The 13,192-nt window shown below is 40.9% G+C and overlaps 1 protein-coding gene across 1 annotated transcript in view; it reads left to right on the top strand.

Moving 5' to 3' along the window:
* Window positions 1-5,911, top strand: part of glceb (glucuronic acid epimerase b) — a 33,011-nt gene extending 27,100 nt beyond the window's left edge. Inside the window, exon 5 of the mRNA XM_054771258.1 lies at window positions 829-5,911. Within this exon, the coding sequence (XP_054627233.1) occupies window positions 829-1,560 (732 nt within the window). The 3' untranslated portion in view covers window positions 1,561-5,911. The remainder of the gene's footprint in view (window positions 1-828) is intronic.
* The last annotated feature ends 7,281 nt before the right edge of the window (window positions 5,912-13,192 follow it).

The raw sequence follows: 13,192 nt of genomic DNA, 5'->3' as shown, positions 1-13,192 counted from the left end.
AGATGGAGTTCACTCACAAGAAAGAAACACTCATATACGCACCCTTACTTGCTAAACGTAGAGACCATGTCGCTAAATTATCAACACGGATCTCCTCTACAGTATGTATGAGGTGTGTTATGAAATGGAACCGATGATCACCGGTGCTTGAAAGTGCTAAGGGTGCAGGTAGGTCCAAAAGTCTACGTGAGCTGATCTGACAAATCTTTGAGTAAAACTGATCAAATGTAGAACATCTCTGATGGGGGAAAAAAAACAGCCACTTGTTGCTCGCTGACGCTGTGAACACCAAGGTACTGTAGGTTGGATTGCAAGGTGTGCCTAAAGCACTTAATGTGAGCTTCCAGTAATGCCTTGCACAGTGCTACTTCCATATTACTGTATTATCATTCATAGTAGCCATCCCATAGTTCACAGTCTGACTGGCTTCTGGCTGCCCTGTTCTCACCATACAGCTTTTTTCGTCACGAGAAATCTTGTCACGTTTTAACCAGATCTCACGACACCCCTAATATAAAAGCATAAAACGTTCTTGGGGATGTTTTAATAGCGGGCTTTAGGTGTGTCCCGTTACGTGCATTAATTAGCTCCCTCTTTTTCATCTATTTTTATATCTTTAGAACCTGCAGAAAAGAGAAAGATGTGTTCATGTCTCACATAAGGATTGTGGATGATGGGCAAAATAAAAAAAGCGTCACCTGCCTACAAGTCACATGACTAGCCAAACTATTAAAAGAAAGTGTGACCACTAGTGTGGAAAATACGGTACATGGAGCAACATTTGTACTTAGTATGCAGGTTGTAATAGTTTTCATTTTTCTCCCTCAGATCATGCCCAGGCGAGTTGTGCGATTACTCCTCCATGGGCGAGGCTTTGTTGACAACATCACCATCTCCACCACAGCCCACATGGCTGCCTTCTTTGCGGCCAGCGACTGGCTGCGGCGCAACCAGGACGAACGGGGCGGGTGGCCCATCATGGTCACACGAAAGTTGGGAGAGGGCTTCCGGCCACTCGACCCCGGCTGGTACTCGGCCATGGCCCAAGGCCAGGCCATGTCCACCCTGGTGAGAGCCTACCTCCTCACCAAGGACCAGGCTTACCTCAACGCTGCACTGAAGGCGGTGGGACCTTACAAGGTTCCTTCAGCGCAGCACGGGGTCAAAGCTGTATTTATGAACAAATACGACTGGTATGAGGAGTATCCCACCTCGCCCAGTTCCTTTGTCCTCAACGGATTCATCTATTCCCTGCTGGGACTCTATGACTTGGGCGAGACAGCCGGCGAGAAGCTCGGCAGGGAGGCGGGGCAGCTGTTTAGCCGTGGTATGGAGTCGCTGAAGGCCATGCTGCCGCTCTTTGACACCGGCTCAGGGAGCATCTATGACCTGCGCCACTTCATGTTGGGCACGGCGCCCAACTTGGCCCGCTGGGACTATCACACCACGCACATTAACCAGCTCCAGCTGCTGGCATCCATAGACAACACCCCCATCTTCAGGGATGTGGTGAGGCGCTGGAAAAGCTACTTGAAAGGGAGTCGTGCTAAGCACAACTAGACCGACTGGACAGGAGCGCGAAGACGCTTTGCTTGGCTGACTGGATGCTCGCCTGAATGTGAACAGGAAGCTTATATTGTGTGTCGGTGCAGACTGAGGTGTGTAATCCTAAGTAGCTTACTAGAACTCTAGACTTTGTGTGCACCGTTGCAGGTTTTTTCTTCTCTGCAGCACTGATTGTAGCACACGTTTGCTTCTTCAGATTGTCTTTGGAATTATGCACAGGCCTAGTTTCAACATGCAACTTTTCTGTGTCTCCAGGAATGACCCCTGTCTGGGATGCATTCACCACTCTGAAATTTACCATTTCATCCCAGATTTACAACAAAACTGTAAATATTACGCTGAATGCATTACAATCTTACACTATAACTTTTTCCCAATGATATGTTTGCACCTTAGTTAGCTGTATGCTAACACGAACAGACAAGCTACAAAGTGTAGCCTTAGTAAAGCAGATGGCTGCCTCTCTGAAGATGACTAATATCAGGGTTTCTACGCAAGCATGAAAAGTATTGAATTTGATTTTACACATTTCCAGGTCTGGACAAATGCTCACGTTTCCAAGACTGTTACCACTCTTCAGTTTTTGAAAAGATCAAATTATGACTAACTTAAAAACAGTCTGAGTCCATTGGATTCTCGCCTTGAAAAGGGTGGAGTGCCATCTCCAGGTCGGTGAGTAGATCCTGCCCCAAGTGGAGGAGTTTAAGTACATCAGGGTCTTGTTCACGAGTGAGGGAAGGATGGAACGCGAGATGGACGAGGGAGGGAGCGGGATGAAGAGGGAGCTGAGCCGAAAGGCAAAGCGCTCAATGTACCGGTGGCTCTACGTTCCTACCCTCACCTATGGTCATGAGCTTTGGGTAGTGACCGAAAGGACAAGATGGCGGGTAGACGTGGCCGAAATGAGTTTCCTCCATAGGGTGGCTGGGCTCTCCCTTTAGAGATAAGGTGAGAAGCACTGTCCATCTGGGAGAAACTGAGTAGAACTGCTACTTCTCCCCGAGGAGGTGTTCAGGGCACGTCTGACCGATAGGAGGCCTCGGGGAAGACCCAGGACACGTTGGAGAGACTACGTCTCTCAACTGGCCTGGGAACGCCTCAGGATCTGCCGGGGGGAGCTGGACAAAGTAGCCGGGCTGAGGGAAGTCTGGGCTTCCCTGGTTAGGCTGCGACCTGAGATAAGTGGAAGAAGATGGAAACAGCTCTTATCCTCCTCCAAGCCTTTGTATGAGCTACACGACCTAGCTATAATCTCCAGGAAATGACATGCTGACATAATGGCATACATATTCATACATACATATTCTTAGTCCATTCATCTGAAGCTCCTTGGTTTGATTGATCAAGTAATTGGGTTAGGCCCTAGAAGGACCAAATCAATATGAAGCAAACACAAACAGTTAGTGGTTTGGTCTGCAACATGTCAGAAAAGAGGCAAAAATGCCCATTGCTGTTTTCCAAAGTCAAAACTGATGTTTTTCTTATCTTTATATTTTGGCCGAAACATAAAAGATAATAGCTCTGCGATATTCACAATCACAAAATATTCCCATTTGAGAGGCTGAAATCAGAGGATATTTACGTTTTTGAATCAAACAATCAAATACCAAAATAGTTGTCAGTTAATTGGATAATCGATGAGTCATTGATTATTGGTTGCAGCTCTAATGACACGCATCTACAGTATTTACTGAGTCTGGAAAAAGTATGGAAGTTATAAAAGTGATAGAATGATGTCATGCAAAGGAGGGTGCACCGCCAACATGATCCATGTTCACACATTCTTGATTTCAGTTGCTGAGGCCGTTGAAATCAAAGCTGGCTTATAGACGACCTTTGCGTTTTTCAGTCTTTCAGTGCATCTTGGCCTGTTGGTGTGTGGCCGCCACTCAAGTTGCATTTGCATTACAGATGCACGATATCTTTTTGTTTTTTCAAACTGATAACTTTCTGCTTCTCAAGACCGATATGATACCGATAAACGTGAAGTATTTTTTTATATCTTACTTTTAAAAAAAATTTGATTTATCTGTAGTTTGTGCACAACTGGAGGTAAGAAGGACTTTTAACAAAGAACCTGCTGATTTGTCGTAATCAAATATCATGACTACTGCCACATCACTACTATCAGCAGAACCGGGGTTTAGAGCGGAGGGAGCCACTTGCTGTGGCCCAGCAAGGTGCACTGTATTCGGGCACACGCTCCGAGCAGCCGGTGTGACGCCACGGAGGTCTTTGGCAAATCTTTTGCACAAATGCTGCAACGCTGACGTTTCAGGTGACTGATAAGGTTTTTTGTCGTTCAGCCAGTGTAGCGCAGACATACATAGTATCCTTCCACCGTGTGCTGTAAGGAATCCTTGAGTGAGCTTCGTGTTTACCGAGTAGAATTAACTTTTTTCATTCATTCATGGGAGTGGGTTTTAATCACGGAATGTTGTAAATATATCCAAGAAAAGAAAACAGTGGACAAATACGTCAAGCAAACACTTTGGTCGAGGTCATCTAGGTTATTTTAAGATATGTAAGGAATTACTTATATTGTTTACTTTTAAATACATAAACCTCTGTTTGTAGTTTTTTTTTAATGAATGCTAGTACGGTTGTTTCTCCACACCTGCTATACTTCATACTTTATTATTATTATTATCATATCACTGTAGCTACATGTGCACCTGTGCATTCAGGAAGTTTTATTTAAACCAAAGTCACTCATGAAATGTATATTTTTGTGCGGATTCAGCAGTTTATGAGCTTCAATCACCTTGGAGACGAGACACCATGTGACTTTGCCTTTTCAAGGAAAAGTGTGCCCTTTTTGGGGAGAATTTTGCCTGTCATCCACAATCCTTATGTGAGGCATGAACACAGAAGTCTTTCTTTTCTGTGCGTTCTAGAAAGAGAAAAGGGGCATGAGGGAGCTAACTTTGCACATAATGGGATACACCTGTTTCGTCTATAAGGCCCTCTAAAAAAAAAAAAACGACAAGGTTTTATGGTTTTCTATCCATGCTGTGAGCATGTAGTAACAGCTGCATTCATAATAACATGTAATACTACAGTATTTTGGTCATTTTAAGCATTCGCGGAACTTCTTCCCGGGGCGCATTGATTGCACAGAACAACATAGAAGGCGTTAACTTTTCCAAACTCAAAAACCTTACCTTTCGCTAGTGGCCTGAGGCCTTGCGAGCGAGTGTGTGGTGAAGTCGCTAGCCGGCTGGTTGCTATCCGGCTAGTAGCTAGCCGGTGTGGTGTGGCGAGGTGTCACTACGCCAGTAGCGTAGTTCTTGGGCGTAACAATGCTAATCATAATAACAATGTTGCAGTAGCTTGGTTAATATGCAGGTCATATTTTGTAAATGGAGCGTTGCTGACGTTTTTTTCAGAAAGCTTTATAGGCGCAATAGGTGCGTCCCATTACGTGCATTCTTAGCTGTCTCTTTTTGGCTTTCGAATGCACAGAAAAGAGAAAGACGTGTGTTCGTGTCTCACACAAGGATTGTGGATGATGGGTAAAATTCCAAAAAAAAAAGCTGCACTTTTCCTTTAGCCAGTAATGATAGTGTAGATTTTAGTGGAGGAAAAAAAAGATAGGTCAAACTTCTAAAGAGGGATGTGTGCAAGCAGAGATTAGCATTTACTGGTGCGGCTACAATATTTAACAGAAATGTGTGTTCTAGTTTCATTGATTTTATTTCTAGTTTCATTGGGAAGTGTGCCTGCGTGTGTGTGTTTGTAGCATCCAGTTTGCAGAAGAAGTGAATGTTTCTGCTATTTAGACAAAAGCACAAGTTCCATTGACGATAGGATGAGGTTTTAGTTGGTTGTCTTCATGTTGTTTGAATGCTGTGTTCTGCTCTTAATTCACTCAGAATGACTGCTTTGCTTTGACAACTTTGCTTTTTCTCATTTTAGTGCTCGTCTTCTGTCTTTTCTCTCTGCTGGCATCGCAGCCACGTGCTCCAAAGTCATTTATGCAATAAAAGGTTGACTTTGGTGGTGTGTGCCACAGGAGAGAGAGGCGTAGTGGTTGTACAAGTTTCCAGTGGAAGCACAATGTGCAAATGCTACCTTTTTTTTAAGTGTAAGAAATACAAGTGTTTGTACACATAAAGTACATTTTTAAACACGTAAAAAGAAATAAAAGCATTTTCCTACGCTTCTCGTGTCTTAAATATTTACAAGCATTTTTTCTTTGACGTGATCCAGTTTCTCTATGAATGAAAAGAAGTTGAGAATTTTCCTATTTGCCCGCTTTTTGGACCATGAACATTCCCAAAACCTTGGCTGAAGCAGAGCGTCCGTGCACCTGAGAGTAAACGTCTGCTTGCGTTTTTTATTGCCTTATGGCGTTTACACGACGGAACCATCATTTGTGGAGCAAAGCAACACGCTCATCCCTCCCAGGCTTTTCTTCAGCTCTAATGATAATACCATCCCTCCTAACCGAGGAGTGCGCTCCCAGGCCTGTAATTAGCTTGTCATAAAGCCCATAAGCTCCGTCTCTTCATGGCACATGTGTGGGCCTTCCCGTCGCCTCTGCTGTCGTATTCAGAGACAGCTTCAGCATTTATGTTGCCCATAAATTCAACCACTTGATGAGCACTGTTGAAGCCACGCTGCTTGTGTTAGTACTGTGCCGGATTAGTAAATAGTTGCATTCAGACTGGAACGAATCACTGAGCGAAAGCGATGTAATACACAAGCACACCTACCGGTGGCGCTGTGAACAAACAGGCGGAATTACGTGACACTCCAGGCCATAGAAGAAGAAAAAAACGCTTAAGCATAAGTCCGTCGTCTTCTGCTTTTCAAGTGAAATTACTTGAGTGAGTCATTATGACGTATGAGACAACAAAATGTGAGGAGGATATCGACCAGGGTGAGTCATGTCCATCGAAATATTCAGATATTATTTAATGTCTGTTTGTAGTCAAAGCTAAGTTCCGGTCACGTGACGGTAATGAGGCGGCCACGAGTTGGTGACGTCATCGTTTTGGTATTGCCTGAATACACCGCAAACCAGCGTTCTCAGATTTACCCGCTCTGGAAACCGTTTTAAAAGAAATAGCGTTTCAGTTCGCTCAGAACGCTGTTCCCGTGTGGATGAAAGACTGAAATGATCAAATACTTTGCGTTTTTGACCTGAAAAGTTTCCGTGTGGATAGGAACACTAAATTAGAGGCTTTGTGTACTTTCTGCCATGATAAATCTCTAGGCTGCGTTCAAATGCTTCTCAGTTACTACAGTCAAGAACAAAATCAATGAAACACTACAGTATGTACGCAAATGGCAGATTTCTCTCAAATATTGTTCACCAATCTGTCGAAATCTACTGAAATAATGCATCCACCTGACCGGTGTGGCATATGAACATCCTGATTAGACAGGTGTGCCTTTGGCTGGCTACAATAAAAAGGTGATTCCAAATTGTGCAGTTTTACTGTAATCTGTGTGTTGTATTTTTCAGGAATCCACCATAATTATCAGGCCGATATGAGAGAATTATGACGTCACACCGATAAAGCTGATTTAATATTTAAGTATTTAATATTATTCTTTAATATTGGAACTTTCTGCTACTAAAATGACATTGTTTTTCCCTCCTAATATAGTCAAACCTGTCTATAGCGGCCACTAAAGGGGAACGGCAAAAGTGGACGCTATAGGCAGGCGGCTGTTATAGACAGGTTGGCGGCCATTTTGAATTTGTGCACGCACATATTAACATGTCTGTGATTAGAAGCTTGTTGTGTTTGCAGATACATATAATTATACTGTTACATGTTGACCAGTAGAGGGCACTGTGGGACTGCGGATAAAAGTTGTAAAGAACAACTAGGCTTGTTATTCTACACCACCCACAGAACAAAGCTATGCTACTATATATACGGTAGAGTGTCATTACAGCTTTAGTTCATCGGGAAGTGACGGTGCGACGTCCCGAGCAGGAGAGCTAGGCTCAGTGCTAGCTGTGAGTGTCGAGAGAGTTGGGAAGGGTGTTTATGTTGGCGTGGATGTAAAGTCCTGCAGTGTTCTCCGCTGTTAATAAAGCCATTAAAGTGCATCGGCGACGTGAGTCTCTCCTTCCCCACAACAAGCGGCATTACAGTATTGACCAGTGCACATTGTCTCACACCAGGAAATAAACGGTGTCACTGTCTGCAACAAGCTCCAAAGAAAATGGCTTTTTTTATGTGGAACAACTGACAGTTTGTGTGGCTCTTGTGAATGATTGTGACTGAGCTAGGACTCAGTAATTAAAGTCTACACACGACGGCGTCATTGATTGAAAAACAAAACCTTTTTGTGCATGAAGCTTCTACTTGAGTTGGTAATTTGGCCGCTATATGCAGTCAGATATTGACCAAGGGAGACAAAATGGGTGGCCGCTGGCCGCATTAGACAGGTGACTGCTATACACAGGGTCTATAACATGTAAATTTGCTGCGGGGGATTTTTCAGTGGCTGCTATAGGCAGGTGGCCGTTCTATAAAGGTGGCCGCTAAGACAGGTTTGACTGTATTACAAGTTTATTCTCGTAAAACTTTTTCCTCATTAGAATACAACTTTATTCTCTTCATTTTTTTTTTAAATTTTCCAACCATTTGTACTTTCTTCTTGCAAATTTTCTTCTCGTAAATATGACTATGTTCTCGTAATATCGTAACTTTTTCTGCATCCTATTTTTTTTTTATTTAATTTTTTTTGGTTGTTTTGTTTCTTATAATATTCCAACTTAAAAAACGGCTTTTTTCCTTTAATATTTCAACTTTATGCTACTAAAATGATGTTATTTTTCCCCGTAATATTACAACGTTATTCTCGTAAAATTACGACTTTTTCTCAGGAACGTTTTTCTGTTAATATTTTAACTTCTTGTAAATGAGTTTTGTCCTACCAATGATGTGTTTTTTCAGTAGTAATTATAGTAAGTTTATAATAATTTCTTCATATTTTACTACAGCAAAATTGGAAAAATCAGCAGTACTTTTACAAGAATTAAGTCAAAATATTAAGAAACTAAAGTTGTAATTTAACAAGAAAAAGGAGGAAAAAAACCAATGAGTATAGATGTAATTTTAGGAAAAATAGTTTTGCGAAAATAAACTAAATATTATGAGAAAAATAATGTTATTTTAGTAGCATAGATTTTAAATATTAAAGAAAAAATGTTATTTTCTAAAAATAGATTTTTTTGTAAAATTAGGTTCGGAAAAAGTTATAATATTATGGGAATAAAGTTCTAAACTTTATGCTACTAAAAAATTCATAGTTATTAAAATTAAAAAGCAATTTTTCCTCATAATATTATAACAATATTCTCGTAAAATTATGACTTTTCTTTTCAGATTGCAACTTTTTTCTCTTAATATTTTGACTTCCTGTAGGTTAGTTTTACCCGACTAATGATGTGTTTTTGCAATAGTAATTATTAGGGGTGCACGATAATTATGGGTCCAATAATTATGAGCAAATTAAGCGCTCCTGTATTCTCCTGCGTGTGACTGTGCCTGTTAACGGCCTGTCGTCACTTCCCCTGAGCTTGCTTGTAAACAAACATTTGCTCCTCACTTTCCGAGGAAGGACGTTGTACCAAATGCTCCTCGATGAAGGGGAAAAAAAAAAACATCGAGCACACAAAAAACCTTATCAGCCACCTGAACCGTCAGCATTTGAAAAGTGCAAAAGGTTTGCCAGAGACCTCTGGGGCATCACACTGACTGTTCGGAGCGTGTGCCCGAATACAGTGCACCTTGCTGGGCCACGTCGAGTGGCTCCTCCCACTCTATACTCTGGTTCTCCTGATAGTAGTGATGTGGTAGTAGTAATGTCATGATATTTCATTAGGACAAATCAACAGGTACAGTTGGTCAAATCCTAATTTGTTCATGTCCAAGGGGTTTCCTCGTTGACGAAAGCGGGTATCACCCTTGGTAAAGGGCTGGTCTTCCAGCGCCATCATTTCCATGATGGAATCACACATTGCACACTGGTGGGTGAAGGGTCTGTATTCATTTAGTACTTTTAATTTTATGTTGTTCCTGTCTTAGTTTTACACAATTGATCATAAATAAGAGAAACTAGATGGCTATAATGGTGTACCACATCAGGACCACTGATGTACAGTACGCGTGTACGCCCGCTTGGCCTTTCTGTTTGAAAACACTGACATCTTGTGGTGGCACGAGGTAGTAGTATAAGTTTATAGTGGAAAACTTAGATTCCGGTTCCTGATTTGGAATACTCATGTATACGTTTGAGAGACAAATGGATCATAAAAAGAACACAAAGCACCTTAAATGGTAAACATTAACTTATTATAAGCTGTTACGAATGATGATTCACCTCCAACCAGTCCACCAGTTTTTGCACGCGCTGAGGTCACAATTGGTTGTAGTCACAACATTCTACTTCTAGAGGGCAGTCAAGACTCCACTAATTCTTCATAAAATTCATATAACAAGAAAAACAGCAGCAGTGGAAAAGTCAGCAGTAAATTTACATGAATTAAGTCAAAATATAGAGCGAAAAAAATTATTTCACAAGAAAAACGTAATGTTAGGATAGGAATAATAGGAAAAATCATTTGAGTAGCATAAAGTTGAAATACTGAAGAAAAAGACGTTATTTTTTTTAAAGTCACAATATTATTAGAAAAAAAATAAAACAACAAATAAAGTTTTAATCTTTGGAATATTAGTTTGTGGAAAACGTTATATAATATGTTATATATGTTATATAATATGTTATAATGATGTTATAATAAAGTCAAAGTTTGGAGAAGAAAATTTACAACAAGAAAGTTGAAATAGTTGGAAAATTTAAAAAAAACAACAACAGCAGAAATTGGAGGAAAAAATGCTGTAAAAAAGCTGTAATTTTACGAGAATATTGTCAAAATATTAAGAGAAAAAAGTCATATTCTAAGGTGAAAAAATATAATCTACAAATCTACAAGAAACCTAAAAAAAAAGCCAAAAAAGAAAGAAAATGGGATTAAAGTCATAATATTCCAAAAAGAAAAGATTCTTTAAGAAAAAAGTTGAAGTATTTGGAAAAACAACAGCAAAAATGGGTAAAAAAAAGAGCAAAGAGTGAAGTTGATATTAATAATAATGTTTTTCACGTAGATGACAAAGCTGAGGTGAACCATATCTAACTTAGCATATCTACATGTGTTGCTTTACTAAATATCATCGTGCCATCCTTTCATTTTCCACCATGTGACCCTCGCTGAGAAAGGTCTGGACAACCCCAGGTTTGAAAGTGAAAAAAATAAAAAAGAGCATGGCTTAAAAGTTTTCTGTTCACCACTGCACAAGTTCCACTTGCCAACGATAGGGGGAGCCCCTGAGCACAGTTTGAATAAAGAAAACAACATGATTGTACTGTATGTGTATGTGTACTGTATTGTACGAGTATACATGACGTGATAGTACTGCTCTGCTGTCACTATCTCCTTATTGACTTTATTAAAGCTTTTTTTTAACAGCTTATCTTACTGACATCCTTGTTAAGTCATCCATGACTCACCTCCAGGGAAGAACACATCTCTTGGTAATTCTGATATTTTCGCCCCTTAAAGTTGCTGCGTTGCTGCAGTGTTGTTCCCCCTGAGAGAAAGCAGAAGGGGATCCCCAGGGTCACACAAGGCGAATACAACGTACTTCATAATGTTGCACTGCTCTGTTGGCAGCAGGAAAAAGCAAACACATAGTTTGACACTATCCTAACGCCCAAAGGCATGAAATATTAAATAAGTTTGGGATAAAATATTAACTTACCCTTTGAGTTGGAAGCAAACAAGTGTGACATTGCGTTACACATTAGGCTACTGACTCAGTAGCTCACGCCTCATAACAAACTTCAAAACCCTCTGGGTTATAAAAACATAATATTTTTGCTGAAATCTCTCAATCAACATCAGTTCTAATCAAAATTACCAAATTAGAGTTACACGATATATTTTTTACTGATAACTTCCTGCTGATACTTTTTTTAAATGTAGATTTATCTGGAGTTTGTGCACACCTGGAGGTAAGAAGAACTGGAACAAAGTAGGATTGGACCAACTATACCTGTTGCGTGGCCCAGCAAGGTGCACTGTATTCGGACACACGCTCCGAGCAGCCGGTGTGACGCCACGGGGGCTCTGGCAAACCTTTTGCACTTTTCAAATGCTGAAGCGCTGGCCTTTCTGGTGGCTGATAAGGTTTTTTGTGTGCTCGATGTTTTTTTTTTCGCCTCATTGCGGAGCATTTGGTACAACTAGCACGCAAAATGTCTTCCTTGGAAAGTGAATGTTTGTTTACAAGTGAACTCGGGAAGTTACAAGTAGGGTTAGGCGTCGTTTGAATCTGGTTCCTAATGATTCTCGATTCCGATGCTTTTAAGAGGTAGGGTCATAAAAATGTGCGTGGTTTAACTGAGGGCGCAAACCAGAGTTATTTTTGGATGACATGTCTGAACTTCTCAAAGAATTTGAGCAGTTTCTTCTTTGTTGGTGTTTGTGGTTATTCTTCTGGTCAGCGGACTGGGCATTGAAACTAGGAATCGAAATTAAAGACTTTCAGGAGAATGGGAATGTTAGTCGCGGTTCCCGTCGGTGCTCGAGACCCGATGCCCAACCCGAGTTATGACAGGCCGTTCACGTCACAGGCAGGAGGAAAAAAAGGAGCGCTTGATTTTCTCACCCACACAGTGTGGGTAATCTCGCCTCATTGGAGTATTTTTTTAAATGATCGGTTATCAGAGCTATTTTTAATGTTAGTGGGTTTATTGGTATGACGTCATAAGCCCCTCATATTGGTCTGATAATAATCGTACACCCCCCCATACCCAATATGTAAATATTTGTATTATTTGAATCATTTAAATGTCCATTTGATTGAATAATGCCAATGTACTGTATTTGCTTAGAAAAACACACACACACACACACACACACACACACACGCAATGATGTCTTTTCCATGTAATTAATGTTTTATAATGAAAGGGGCTGTGGTTCCATGTCTAAGACCAGGCTTAACTGTACATAAGATTATTAATCAAATACATTTTGATGCTTTTTTTTAGTATCAGACTCCAAATTTGATCTTTGTGTGGGTGTGACAGGGGTGCCACAAGATCTCGCAAGATTTCTTGTTCAGAAAAAAAAAAAAGACTCGTGGGCACGAGGCCTGGGACGAAATAAATCAATGAATTAATCACACAATAAATGACAATGAACTGGATAATTCTGCCAGCCCAGTTATGTTGCCATGTGCATGCGTGTCTGTTTTCCTCGTCTCTCGCCTCCAAACAGGCAATTGAATTGCCTTTGATGAGTCAAACAGGTACAATTTGAAAAAGATTAAAACTTTTAGAAGTTTTTAAGCCGTGTCTTTTTTTTTTGGAGCCCCATACCATTTTTTCTTGACTGGAAGAGGAGGCAAAATGGCTCTTTTGGTGGTAAAGGTTGCCGACCCCTGTCGCAGAGGAACTCCAAACAAAAAGTACTTGTCACACAGGTTGTGTGGTGAGAGGGAGCCGTGTTTGCTTTTATTTCCTCACAGTTTAAATAAGATAACAGGCCCGGGGAGCTTCGTCTGGGCTCGTTCGTCTTTCCTGGGTTTGT

The sequence above is a fragment of the Dunckerocampus dactyliophorus genome, chromosome 3 (assembly GCF_027744805.1).
Source record: "Dunckerocampus dactyliophorus isolate RoL2022-P2 chromosome 3, RoL_Ddac_1.1, whole genome shotgun sequence".
NCBI lineage: Eukaryota > Metazoa > Chordata > Actinopteri > Syngnathiformes > Syngnathidae > Dunckerocampus > Dunckerocampus dactyliophorus.
The sequence above is the reverse complement of the archived record's forward strand: the minus strand, read 5'-3'. Positions and strand labels throughout refer to the sequence as shown.